General features: G+C 43.6%; 1 protein-coding gene across 1 annotated transcript in view; it reads right to left on the reverse strand.

Moving 5' to 3' along the window:
• The window catches only part of Mgat4d (MGAT4 family member D), a 40,953-nt gene that overhangs the window by 16,201 nt on the left and 10,234 nt on the right, over positions 1–14,518 (reverse strand). The window contains exons 5-8 of the mRNA XM_057753332.1: positions 9,284–9,327; positions 5,914–6,018; positions 3,737–3,812; positions 2,195–2,309 (exon numbers count right to left, since the gene is read on the reverse strand). Coding sequence (XP_057609315.1) covers positions 2,195–2,309; positions 3,737–3,812; positions 5,914–6,018; positions 9,284–9,327 — 340 coding nt within the window. The remainder of the gene's footprint in view (positions 1–2,194; positions 2,310–3,736; positions 3,813–5,913; positions 6,019–9,283; positions 9,328–14,518) is intronic.

The following is a 14,518-nucleotide window of genomic DNA, read 5'->3' on the forward strand; positions in this document are numbered from 1 at the left end:
TCTCCCTCTCCCTCTCTCTCCTGTCTCTCTCTCTCCTCTCTCTCTCTCCTCTCTCTCTTTCTCTTTCTCTCCTCTCTTTCCTGTCTCTCTCTCTTGTCTCTCTCTCCTGTCTCTCTCTCTCCTGTCTCTCTCTCTCCTGACTCTCTCTCCTCTCTCTTTTTCTTTCTCTCTCTCTCCTCTCTTTCCTGTCTCTCTCTCCTGTCTCTCTCCTCTCTCTCTCTCTCCTGACTCTCTCTCCTCTCTCTCTTTCTTTCTCTCTCTCTCCTCTCTTTCCTGTCTCTCTCTCCTGTCTCTCTCTCCTGTCTCTCTCTCTCTCCTGTCTCTCTCTCCTTCTCTCTCTCCTCTCTGTCTCTCTCTCTCTCTCCTTCTCTCTTTCTCCTCTCTCTCCTCCCTCCCTCCCTCCCTCCTCTCCCCCCCCCCGCAACTGCTATCTGACACAGTGAAGTTCCTTAAGTTCTCAGAATAATGCAGATTCAATGCCCTCTCTTCCTGTACTTTTTCCTATTTTCACCGAGGCCTAGGAAAACACATTTGAGCTCTTAAACTGTTATGGGAAATGTGGGGAAGAAATGTGATTGTGTGAGCATATGAAGAACAGATGGACGTCCGTAACTGTTAGAGGACACACTTTACACAGACCCCCGGATGACCACAAGAGGGTGGAACAGAAATTAGTGGCATGAGGGTCACAAAGCCGAGCGCATATCAGGCTTCCTGTAATGCACGCTCCCTCTACTGCTGCAACAGAAAGCTGCGCCAGTAAGGAGCTGATTAGAGATGGGCACTGATCAAGACCTTGAACCTTTAAAATGTAGTATTGAAGGTACAACATGTACGGAACAGAAAAAAGCTTATTATGTTACCTACCATGGATGTAAATGTAAGACAGGCCCCAGCGTGAGTCAGCAAATGCTCTACGTGGGTATGTTTTTGGTTTGTAAGTCAATTTTAAAACTACGTAGACAGTGGGTCAACGTGAAAATAGAAAGCTGGGATTTCTCCCCCCCCCCAAGTAAAATAAAAGTGGGTGTCCATCAGATTTATGGATCTCAGGCCCCTGGAAATGAGGGGCACAGTAACCCAGCTGAGACCAGAAAGCTCAAAGGGAATGAGGGAAAGGCTGGAAGAAAGAAGAAGAAAATCTAAATCATGGCTGTAGAAACTGGAACCATGACCACCGTCACAGGAACTTTTCTGTGGCTGGTACAATTCACACACTATTTCTTTTTGTGTTTTTGTGTATGCGTGTGGTGTGTGCACACAGGCGCACATGCGCAGGGAGGCCCAAGGTCAATATCTGGGCGTCTTCCTCTCACCTTGTGTTTTGAGAGAGTGTCTCTCTCGGAACCTGCCATTCATTAACTCAGGTGGGCTGGCCAGTGAGTTCCAGGATTTGCCTCTCTCAAGGCTCTCCAAAGCTGGTATGGGCGCCTCCACCATGCCTGGTGTGTATAGAGGTTCTGGGGTCCAAACTTGGGCCCTGTGTTTACATGGCAGGCTCTTTACCAACTGAACATTTCCCTCCCTCCCGGTCATTAAGTCATTTCTATATTAAGAGCAGCAACTTTGACATATTGGAAATTAAGTACCATTATTAAGTACACTCCCATAGCCCTGAATTGCTGGTTGGGGTATGAGGACAGGACTTGGAGTCCAGCATGTGCTGAGAACATACTGTCCACAGGGACCCCCACATCCTTCTGCATGGAAAAAGGACAGCACATACTTGTCACTGAACATGCGCATACTCTAGCACCCAATTTTATGCTTTTATAATATGTGTACACATGTTAATTTGCTCATTATATTGTCTACCTAGAAAAAAATGACCAAGATATGTTACCTGAATTACAATTCAGGTGTGCCGGTCTGACTTTATCATTAAAGCCGAATTATCCATACAGGAATCAGGCCATGCCTCTCCACTCCGTATTATAACACACTATTTGATATGCTCTTTAAAAGTTTTAAGACTATTTTGTGATAGACAGACAGACAGAAAAGCAGACTAAGCAGAGGATGTTGGCACACACCCATAATCCCAGCACTTGAGGATGAGGCAGAAGAATTAAGATTTTGAGGTCCAGCCTGATTGAGGGTTCAAGACCAACCCGAGCTACATAACAAGCTCACCTTAGTAAGAAAAGAGAGTGAGCTTAATCCAACGTGATTCAACACAATAGACTAGGCTTACCTATAAATCCAAGTACGGAAAATTCAATATAAAACCAATTTTCCGAAGTGAGACTATTTACAAAATCTTTCATTTTTGTAAAATACGTCTTTCTTGCTATGATATCATCTTCTAGCTAAAGAAAAAAGGCAAATACAAAAAAACAGCATTAATACCGCCAATGAATTCCGTTAGATTAATATTATCTCAAAGACAAAAAAATAATACTTTCAATATAGCACACTGGAAATGTTTTTGACAGGATAATAATCTTCAGTTCAATCCACTAAGGCTATTTTCAGTTAGTCAAAGCTCATTCTCTGGCTATGAGATCAATCAGACCTAAAGGTATCTTTTTCTCTCCTAAATGCTGACCCAGAACATTCTACTTAAGTCCTCTTTGGACCCCTTGGCATTCATTTCAATTCTCATCAACATTTGGGCTTCTAACTAAGATGATCGGACTCCCCATTCTGGTTGTTAGAACACGATTTTACAGACTGGCTTATACACAGCCGTAAAGCTGGTTAATGCTAGCGGTTCTGGACTCTGGGGAGTCCAGGGTCCAGGTGCCAGCTCACGAGGGGGTTGCTGAGGCCCGGTCTTCATGGCGGTCTCACTGTGTTCTCTGACAAAGAGAGAAAACCGCCTGTCTGGAAACACCAATCCATCATCAGGACTCTGACCTCGGGACCAAATCACACCCCAAAGGTCCCACCTCCTCGTGCCACACGCTGCCAGGCTCTACCTGAGCTCCCACGGGCCTTTGTGAGAGGTGGCAGGAAGGAGCTGCCCATCCCCACCCACCCCTGGCCGGTCAAAAGGATGATGGCAGGAACCCTAGAAGGAAAGCAGGTGAGGCAAAAGCTGTCTTTCTTGATTTTACAAACACAATGGGAGGTCCTTAGACCTAGGCGTTTCCCACATCAACCACATCAGGAGGGCACACAAGAACCGCTGTCCCAGGATGGAAAGAACCCGGCTGCGGCTGACACCCTCTGCTTCGCCACTGCGCAAGAGGAGCTGTTTTCTTCCAGTCTCAGGAAAGATCTTGCTCTCAGCCTGTCTCTCGCTTTCTCCCCGCCCTCTATTGATAATTCTGAAACGTTTTCCTCTGTGGTGAGGTTTGTGCTTATTACAGGACGCGTGCCGCTGCTATTCGGCAATCTGAAGTGACTGGTCCCCATGATGGACTCACTTCTACAGCGTCACCGAGGCAGTAGAACAGAGCCATCACACAGTGAGAGACCGGGTGTGGTGGCAATCTGGGTGGGTCCTCGGCACGGCCTACAATAAGGCTTACACATGCGCACAGGGTGGTTTCCATGTCCTCCCAGGAGCTTTACAGTTTCTTTTTCGTTTGTGCCCTCTAACTTTAATTCTCTCTGCTACAGCGAGTACAGAAAGAAGATATAATCAATCCTTTGGGAATATTGATTTCTTAAATATTTCCTATTTGCTTGGCTACAGACTAAAGCAGAGCAACCCAAGGAGAAAAGGAATTAAAGGAAGGATTGAAACAGTAAAGCTTCCGTTTCAAATTCATGTATACCAAGTTTTCACCTGTAAGTAATACGTGGCCTTGGGTCGGGCATACAGCATCAAAACACAAAAATCCAACGCTTGTTTCATTTGCCAACTAAAAATAAAGAATAAAATCTATTAATGTTCACTATAACAAATTAATTTATAAGCCTATTCAGTAATTGAATAACACCTTTCCATTTCTGATGTAATGATACAGACAGAGAATAAAAGGGAATATATTTATACTAAAGTTATACTAAAGACTTCTCTATTCCTCTGCTCAACTATAACGAGCACAGACCAGGCATTTTACATTTTAGCTAAATTTTTATTTAGGCAATTAGTTACTGTCGGCTTGACAAAAACTGGAGTCCCTTAGGAAGAGGACCCTCAGCTGAGGAAACGCCTCCATCAGATTGGCCTGTCCGCAACTGTGGGGTGTTTTCTTGATGAGTAGTTGCTGCTGGGGAGCCCAGTCCACGGTGGGCGGCACCACACCTGGGCGATCCTAGGCGGTAGAGGGAGGTAGCTGAGCAAGCGCTGGAGATGAAGCCTGTAGACGGCCTTTCCCCATTGGTTACTGTTGCTGCTCTGAGTTCCCGCCTTGGCACGCCTCAGGGACGGACTGTGATGTGGGACTCTGTGCGCAAATGCACCCTTTCCTCTGCTAAGGCGCTTCGGTCAGTGTTTCATCACCACGACAACAGCAAACTAAGACAGCCTTTCTCCGTCACAGGAGCGGATTTAGAAATCTTATTGTACTTTATCAGCAAGCAGGGCACTAGGCCATGTCCTGCAGGTACAAGACACAGGCAGTTCTTGCCCTAGGGTCTCGCAGACTATTAAGAGATTGTGCTGGGCTAAGTCATTAACAGTGAAGATCTTTGTACAACAAGATGGGAAGAGCAGAAAAGTGGAACAGAGAGAGCCAGGGTACGGAATGCCGCTGAAATAGATGCCCAGGTGTGGAGGCGCTAGCCACCTCTGCTACAGAGCATGGCGAGTTGGGGCTCCCAGGAGAACAGGGGTGCCAGAGACCAACCAGAGCATGAAGGATGTCTTAAGACATGTGAGGAGCATTGGGCTTGATCTCATACGGAAGACAGGGTCTTCTGACCACAGGAAGTGAGTCTGAGACGGCAGACTGAGCAAGAGAGTCCGTGCCAAGCAGACCTGAGCCAGGCCACAGTAGAGGGACGGAGGAGGGGTGAACGGCGCCCAGGCTTTCCAGGCAGGAGACAGAAGAGGAAAGGCTGCAGGACAGCAAAGGTCTGGGCAACTTCCAGAGTCGGACACTAATGAGGATAAACAAAAACGCTCATGTAGTTTGAGAGTCAAACACACCACATACGATATAATAACATATAAAATGAGCATATAATAGGTTCTCAGGGAAGGGACTTCCCCTGAGATTCCTGGTAAGCCTTTATCTTTATTTTTAATTAATTTATTTATTTTACATGCCAACTGCATCCTCCCTTCTGCCTCCTCCTGCAACCCCTCCTAGTCCACCCTTTCTACGTATTCACTCAGAAAGGGGCAGGCTTCCAATGGGTATCAGCAAATTATTATTTTTTAATCAACTCAATACATTCCCCACAGTGCTGTATTTATTACCAGAAATATACAATCATTTTACTACATGCAAAGGTTTCAACTTATTATTATTCTTTCATAAATGCTGTCACGTTTTGTTCTTGTAACTTCCAAATGACCTGGTTTGTCTACTAAACACTGTGTACATACACTATTTCATTGAACATATCGGCAAAATTGAGGCAATTGGGGGAAAGGGTCAATTTACCTGTCTAAAATGACGAGGGCATGGAAAGCTGGGAGCAGGTTCCAGGAGCCGTGAGCTCCACTGCCAGGCTCCCCCGCCTCCTTCGCTGTGTTTCTGCTCATCACTGTCTATAAACAGGAGCAGATCACCCTCAGCTGGCAGACGCTGCCAACCGACTCAGAATAGGCAGGATGGCCACTCCTCGTGGGTATCATCTGTATCTTCTGCCCGTTTTCATGGAATAATAAATACTATGACGGATTTCATGCTACCCACTAAATGTCACTGGGCTAGGGCTCAGAATGTGATTCACAGGCAACCGCTGCAAGTCAGTAGGAGCTGGCTTCCCCGTGTCACGACATTGTGGGTCATTATCTCCCCGATGACCGTCCCAGGACATCAGTTCTTTCAGGTCCATTCTTTGACCTACCTTTTTGAGTCCTCCATTGTTTTCTTGCCCAGTAATCCACTCGGATAAAAAAAGGTGGGTATTGAAATGACTTCCAAGGACCCAGATTGCACTTGTCTTTTGAATCTAGAAATAGAAGTATAGGGAGGTTGAACGCCCAATATAGTTGAATATCTTAACTTACCAAAGTAATGTAAATGCTTAAAAATACCTTCTTTATGCGTGTCCACATAATGTACGGATTTGGATTATCTCACAGGTTGCTTCCTGATACCAATAACATACAAGTACTATTTCTTAACCAAAATATTTATAAGCTAATGAAAGATATATTTTTGAAAAAGACTAAAATATATGGGCCAGCAAGATGGTTCAGTGGGTAAAGACACTTGTCCCACAAGCCCAGTGACCCAAGGGCCATCTCTGGAGCTCACATAAAGTGGAAGAGAGAACTGATCATTCCAGAGTGGTCCACTAACCTCTGTGCCCAAACTGTGGCATGTATGCCCCATAGCATGAACACAGAAAAATAAATTAAAAACTTGAAAATTAGAATGCAAAATATAAAATAAATTTCCCACAGGATTATAAGATACTGTGAATTTTCTTAAGCTAGTCAAAGGATCCTTTGACAGTCAGGAGGAGGGAGAACAGTCTACAATGAGGAAGCGGCTAGAAGGAAACCACTGCCAGCTGCGGGGGGGGGGGGGGGCTCAGTGCAGTGGCTCAGTGCGGTGGCGACTCAGTGCCTCAGTGCGGTGGCTCACCGCAGGGGCTCACTGCGGAGGCTCACTTTCAGAAAGGATAATTTCCATTTTTACTAAGAGCGCTGCTCAACAGCAGTGCAGCTTCTGAAGTTAGCCTAAGTGGCTAGCTAGGCTTGGCCTGACTCGCCTCCACTGCCCACTGGTCTGTGTGGATGTCTTAACAGTGGCTATGGCTGGTCCTCCTGCCTCTGCCTCCAAAGGACCAGGATTATATAGTCTGCTGCTCCATCCATCTTCTAGTGTAAAATTTATAAGGATGAATTCTAGTATTTCCTCAGAGAGTGGAAGCTCCTGGTAGAGGAGAACAGACTGGGGAGTTACATTTGGCTGGAAATAAAGATAAGTAACAGAGTATCTATTTTAAAATGAAATTATATACCTTAGAGGCATAGATAGGAGTCGCGTGCAGTAGAGGCAACTGAAGATTGCATGAGATTTCAGCATCCAGAGGCGCGGAAAATCTTGGACAGTGGAGGCTAATAGGAAGTTTACACTTCAGACAACACCCAAATCCTCCTAAGGCACCAAGGTCAAATAACTTCCCATTTGGTGGTCTAATTCCCCTTACTGATGGAGAGAGATTTAGTCCTTTGTAATCCTGGGTGGTGACAGTTTGCTAGGATCTTTTTGAAACATTTCTGGATTATGAGTTTATGTTACATCAGAAGACCCTGAAGTGACTATTCCAGAATCGACAGCCACCACTATAAACCAACAGTCCCCTTCATAGTAATATGTAAGGGGATACAGCCACGTTCAGTCCCAATAAGGTTTTATGTATATAGCATTAATGCTTTAAAAATTATTGAGCAGTTCCAAATTTATGATCAATTAAAATCTAATATCCTTCCTCATTACTCCAGAAGATCTGGACAAAATGCTTTAACTAAATAGTATGAAATTAAATATGGACTGAAATTTATACATTCATGTTAACTGAAATGTAACAACTGAGAAACAATCACTTAGAAAAATTTGGGGGTTAGGGACTGAACCCAGGAGTGCTAACAAAACACAGTCCAAACCTCATCACGACATTTTGAACTCTTTTATTCTTTAATGTGTTCATCTGAATGACAGAGCTGAGCTGCGGAGGTGGCTCACAGGGTAAACTGCATGTTGTTCAAGCATGACCACCTGTTGGGACATCAGAATCCTCGGAAAACCAGGCAGGGCTGTGTTCATTTCTGGGACCCTGGCACTGTCGGAGGGCAGAGGCAGGAGCATGCCTGGGCTTGCTGGCTATCAGTCCAGCTCCCTGTTTGAAAGGAAAGACTGAGAGCGATAAAGCAGGGTGCCTGAAATCCTCCCCTGGCCTCTGCATGCATACAGGATGCACGCACACGCACACACACACACACACACACACAAAACACTGCATACAAACACACCATACTGATATACATACATATTAACTCACATAAAATAAAATAATTGATTTATTGCATTGTCACAATTTAAAGAGTAATCACTCAAAGTGCCCTGCATTAACATCAACACTATTACCAACACCAGAATCGCCTCTGAAATAGTCTCACATAATTTTCTTATATTCTTCATTTCAGCTATAACACACAGCAGTTTCTGAAGCCACTGATTTTCACATGTGTGTGCTGTGTTTGTGTGTGCTCCTGTTCCTCTGCGTGTGTGCAGAGGCCTGGGGCTGACGTTAGCTGTTTCCCTTGGTTTCTCTACACCTCACACACTGAGGCAGGGTAGGGTTGCTCTGTCTTAGAGAGCTCGCCAACTCAGCGAGTCTGAGCAGCCAGCTTGCTCAGGGGGTTCCCTCTTCACCTCCTACATGCTGGATTACAGGGGGGCTACTATGCCCACATGGCATTTTTTTTTTAATGTGAGATCTGAACTCTGGTCCTCAGGCTTGCAAGGCAAGCATTTTACCAGCTGAGCCGTCTCTGCAGCCCCCACTGATGGTATCTCTGAAATTATAGGGCAAATCCCAAGTGGTCGCATACAAGTGATAACGGTTTTCTATTCCCTTTTTGCTTCTGATCTTGACAGTTCCCCACCCACTTGTTTTTGCCTTATCCATGCCAACTACTTCTCAGAGTCATCCAAGAAGGAAGGCGCCACTGCTGGGTCGCTCCAGCTGGCCAGACTCAGCTCAGTGGCCAGGGCTATGGCTCTGGTCAATAGAAAACTGCAAATCCCTTAGCTTTGTACAGCATCTCTCCACGGCTTATCCCACCTTCCTATTAAACCCCAAGTATCTGTGCTCCCAATGCACTTAAGGTTCCAAAAGTCTTGCACATTGCTCTTTTGACCTCCTGCCTTTCGGATGCAGTCTGTGCCAGGCACCAGCACTCTGCTCTTATCTGCCCCAGGAATTCTACTTAACCCACAGAGAGGGCTCATCCCTTCCTCCCCCCATCTGCAGGGGGACTCAGACACAGCAAGGAAAAGTGAATCCCAGTGAGAAGTCTGCAAACTCCGGGAAAATTCTGTGTTCAACTTTACCACAGATTAGACAAAGCCACAGGCTCATTTTCTGTGGCTCGGAGTCACTAAAGAGAATACAATCAATAAACAATAATATAATTGGACGGGAAAGAGTACAACATAAAAATAAAGAGCGGCTGAAGTTGAAATTTATCAGAAAGTCTTACTTTGTTTTAACCATGTCGACGACATAGTTCAAATAATCACCAGTCTAAAAGAAAAAGAGAAATCACTGAAAATTAAGGATGCCTCATGGTTTTATCGACACAACACTTTTACTACATGGAATTTATGTGTGAAATTTCAACATGACCTAATGATTTCTAGAGTTTTCACTTTCTAGGAGAAAATATAAAATACACATATTTATTTTAAAGAACACTTACTTGAATACAGAAACTACTGCACACTTCTCTTGTCTAAAGTTTATGACATTAATACACAATTCTTTATAGTTTTACTCAAATTTTCAAAATGAAAGCGTGATTACCATCATGGATGAGGGTAAAAAAGAAAATGATGCCATTGTTGGGGAGACCTACACCCCAGTCTTCATTACTGGGCAAGATGTCTTCTTTAAGCTCTCATTCAATATTCATCTCTCCCCTCAGAGCTCAGGGATGACCCTGCCCCAAGAGGAAGTGGGAAAAGTGTGTGGGCTAGAGGGGATAGAGGACACCAAGAAAACATGGCTCTCTAAATCAACATGAGCAAAACTCACAGAGACAGAGGCAGCATGCCCAGGGCCTGCACAGCTCTGCATCAGACCCTCTGTGTCTATATTCTGATTTCCAGTTTAGTATTTTTATGGGATTCTTCAGTGTGTGAACGCATGAGTCTCTGACTCTTGTGCCTTCTCTTGGGCTCTTTTCCTTTTGTTGTTTTGTCTTGTTCAACTTTGATGTGATAGTTTTGTTTTATCTTATTATATTTTATTTTGTTTTTAATGAATGAATGAACAAATAAATGAATAAAAACCTAGTGACTAGGGTAAAGGTTAACAACTGAACTATCTTTTATACCTGCTGGAGAAGGTAAAAATCAGTGTTCTCCAATGGAGTGACATTGGGTTTATAAGTGACTCCAGGGTAGGCCTCATGTTCAGGAGTAAATGACCAATGTATGATGGACTACACAGAGGTGTGTGTGCGTGCATACATGTGTGTGTGTGTGTGTGTGTATGTGTGCTTTCATTTGGTGTTGTTTATCTGGGGGTGGTAGTGTTTAATTTTGTTTTCTTGGTTTGGGGAAGTTGTGGTTATACTGGGTTTTTGTTCATTTTTTGAGACTTAGGGTAAGTATTGGGGGTAGGATCTGGAAGGACTTCAGGGAGGGGAAGAATCTGATAGAAATATATTTAAATTTAAAATTGCTTTAAGTAATAAAGAAGGATACAGGTGCTTTAAAAAATAAATAAAATTGGTACAGACTGTGACTGCACAGAGCAGACCAAGAGGGGAGTAACCAGTTCCCCAGCTGAACAGCACAATCTCTAATCCGTAGGCCTGGGGCAAAGCCCTGGCTCCTTGCCCACCTGCCTCAGCTTCACTAGGTGGCCAGCAGGTAAGCCACCTGCAGACAGACTGCTCCAATATCCCCATATCTATCAGACCCTGCAAGCCTCACTCTGCTCCCAAACACACCCATCCCCCGCGACCTCAGCGGCTCTCTGAGGCACAAACTGCAGCTGCACAGACAGAACCAAGAGGAAAGTGACCAGCTTCCTAGCGGGCCCCTCCCCCACCCATCTCAGCTGTTCTAACTGGCCAGCAGGCAAGCCTCCCTCAGACAGGCTGCTCTAACAACCCCCCATTGATCAGACCCTGTAATCTACAAGTCCCATTCTACCCCTAAACCCACCCCTTCCCCCAGTAGCTCCCTGAGATACAGACACCAACTGCAAGGACTGGACCAAGAGGCAGAAACTGCCTGCACCAATTGGAGGAAGAGATGGGTAGGCACAATGCAAGAATTCATTCAACAACCTAAGGAGCAGCACGACAACACCAGAACCCAGTGGTCATACAACAGGAAGACCTGAATCCTAACCCAGAAGCAGAAGAAAACAACCTTAAATATAACTTTATGAAGATGATAGAGACCCTTAAAGAGGAAATGAAAAATCCTCTTAAAGAGATGGAGGAAAAGACAGATAAAAATTTGGAAGAAATCAATAAATCTCTTAAAGAAAGTAAAAAAAAAAAAAAAAAACAGGTGAAGCAACAGTTCAAACGATTCAAGACTTGAAAACTGAAATAGAGTCAAGAAAGAAAACACAAATTGAGGGAATTCTGGAAATGGGTAAACAAACAGGAACTACAGATGTAATCATAATCAACAGAATATAAGAGATGGAAGGGAGAATCTCAGGCACTGAAGATACAATAGAGGAAACAAATTCATTGATCAAAGAAAATGTTAAATACAACAAATCCTTAACACAAAACATCCAGAAAATCTGGGACACTATGAAAAGACTAAATCTAAGGGATAGAAATAGAAGAAGGAGAAGAACTCCAGCTCAAAGACACAGAAAATATATTCAACAAAATCATAGAAGGAAACTTTCCCAACTTAAAGAAGGATATTCCTATGAAGGTACAAGAAACTTACAGAACACCAAATAGGCTGGATAAAAAAAAACCTAAAAAACAAAAATGTCCCCTCGCCATATAATAATCAAAAAACAAAACATACAGAATAAAGTAAGAATATTAAGAGCTGCAAAGGAAAAAGATCAAATAACATACAAAGACAGACCTATCAGAATTACAGCCGACTTCTCAATGGAAACCCTGAAGTCAAAAAAGTCCTGGACAGATGTGTTACAAACACTAAGAGACCATGGATGCAATCCCAGACTACAATACTCAGAAAAGCTTTCAAACACCATAGATGGAGAAAAAAAGGATATTTTATGACAAAACCAGATTTAAACAATATCTATCCACAAATCCAGTCTTACAGAAAGTACTAGAAGAAAAACTTCAACCCGAGAAAGTTAGCTGCATCCACAAAAACACGGGCAACTCACAGTAGGAAACCCCAAAGAAGGGAAACACACAAACACTACCACCAAAAAAAATAACAGGAATTAATAATCACTGCCAGTTAATATCTCTTAATATCAATGAACTCAATTCATGTATAAAATGGCACAGGCTAACAGAATGGGTATGAAAACAGGATCCATCCTTCTGCTGCATATAAGAAACACACCTCAACTTCAAAGACAGACATTACCAAAGAGTAAAGGGTTGGAAAAAGATTTTCTAATCAAATGAATGAAGCTAAGAAACAAGTGGGTATAACTATCCTATCCTAATATCTAACTCAAACAGCCAAAAGACACTTAAGCAACTGCTCAACATCCTTAGTCTTCAGGGAAATGCAAATCAAAACAACTCTGAGATACCATCTTATACCAGTCAGAATGGCTAAGATCAAAAACACTGATGATAGCTTATGCTGAAGAGGATGCGGAGTAAGGGGAACATTCCTCCATTGCCGGTTGGAGTGCAAACTTGTACAGCCACTTTGGGAATCAGTATGGAGGTTTCTCAGAAAGTGGGAATCAACCTACCTCAAGACCCAGCAATACCACTCTTGGGCATATACCCAAAGGATGCTCAATCATACTACAAGGACATTTGCTCAGCTGTGTTCATAGCAGCATTATTTGTAATAGCCAGAACCTGGAAACAACCTATGTGCCCCCCTCAACTGAAGAATGGATAAAGAAAATGTGACACATTTATACAATGGAGTACTACACCAAACAAAACAAACAAACAAAAAAAAACCAGTGACATCTTGAAATTTGCATGAAAATGGATGGAACTAGGAAAAAACATCCTGAGTGAGGTAACCCAGACCCAGAAAGACAAACATGGTATGTACTCACTCAAAAGTGGATATCAGGTGTAAAGCAAAGAATAACCAGCCTACAGTCCATGACTCCAAAGAAGCTACATAACAAGGAGAATGCTAAGAGAAACATATATGAATCCCCCTGGGAAGGGGAACTAGTTAAGATCTCCTGGCAAAATTGGGAGAGTGGGGTGGGGAGAGAAGGGAGGGCAGAAGGGGAAGAGGAAGGGAGAAGAGGAGGGGAGAGGAGAACATGAGGGAATGTGATGGCAGAGATGGGGGAAGGACAGAGAGGGAGAGCGAGGGAAGAGATATCTTGATTGAGGGAAACATTTGGGGCTAGCAAGAGACCCGGCCTAGGGAAATTCCCAGGAATCCACAAACAAGACCCCAGCTAAGACCTAAGCAGTTGTGGAGAGGGTGCCTGAACTAGCCTTTGGCCTTACACTGTAGTCAGATTGATGACCACCTTAATTGTCATCATAGAACCTTCATCCAGCAACTGATGGAAGCAGATGCAGAGATCCACAGCAAAGCACTGGGCTAAACTTCTAAAGTCCAGTTGAAGAGTTGGAGGAGCAAAAATATGAGCGATGGGGTCAAGACCATGATGGGAATACCAACAGAAACAGCTGACCTGAGCTAAGGGGAGCTCACTGACTCTGGCCTGACAGCAGGGGAACCAGCATAGGGTCAAACTAGGCGCTCAGAATGTGGGTGACAGCGACATGGGCGGAAAGGTCTGTGGGGCCACTGGCAATGGGACCAGGATTTATCCCTAGTGCCCGAACTGGCTTTTTTGGAGCCCATTCTCTTTGGAGGGAATCCCTTGCTGAGTCTAGATATAGCGGGGAGGGCCTTGGTCCTGCCTCAAGTGATGTGTCAGGCTTTGTTGATTCCTCATGGGAAGCCTTACCCTCCCTGAGGAGTGGATGGGGTTGGTGTGGGGGGTAGGTAGAGGGAGGTGGGAGGAGGGGAGGGAGTGAGAACCGGGACTGGTATGTAAAATGAGAAAAAAATTAAAAAAATAATTAATGAAAAAAATAAAATAAAATCAGGATAGTGACACACACTTTACAGATGTTACAACAGTTACAAATAATGTCTAGAATAATTCACAATTTCTCAGACATAGGATGGAGTCTTCTTAATACTATTTACTGAACTTAATAATGTGTATACCAACATTTCATTGAGCTAGGCAGATTTTATCTCTATAGTAACAGTTTTAATACTCTATTTGAAAGTTACAATTACAATTAAGTTATTTAATTTATAATTAAATTGAATAATTTTGTGTTTTACTGAATGAAAGAATCTTATGTTAAATACAATTTGATTTTAACAGTCATATGACTCTCACATAAGATTCATGTTTACACACAGTGGTACTAAATAAATACTAAATATTTCACCTAGACTCTAAGAGTATCTGCAGGATACTTCCTTTAAGTGCAAAAATAGAGAAAAAAAGCCATTATGGGATAGAAGCTGCTGCTCAGGGCTTTGGAGGCTACAGAGATAAGGGAACC

The sequence above is a fragment of the Chionomys nivalis genome, chromosome 21 (assembly GCF_950005125.1).
Source record: "Chionomys nivalis chromosome 21, mChiNiv1.1, whole genome shotgun sequence".
NCBI classification, from domain to species: domain Eukaryota; kingdom Metazoa; phylum Chordata; class Mammalia; order Rodentia; family Cricetidae; genus Chionomys; species Chionomys nivalis.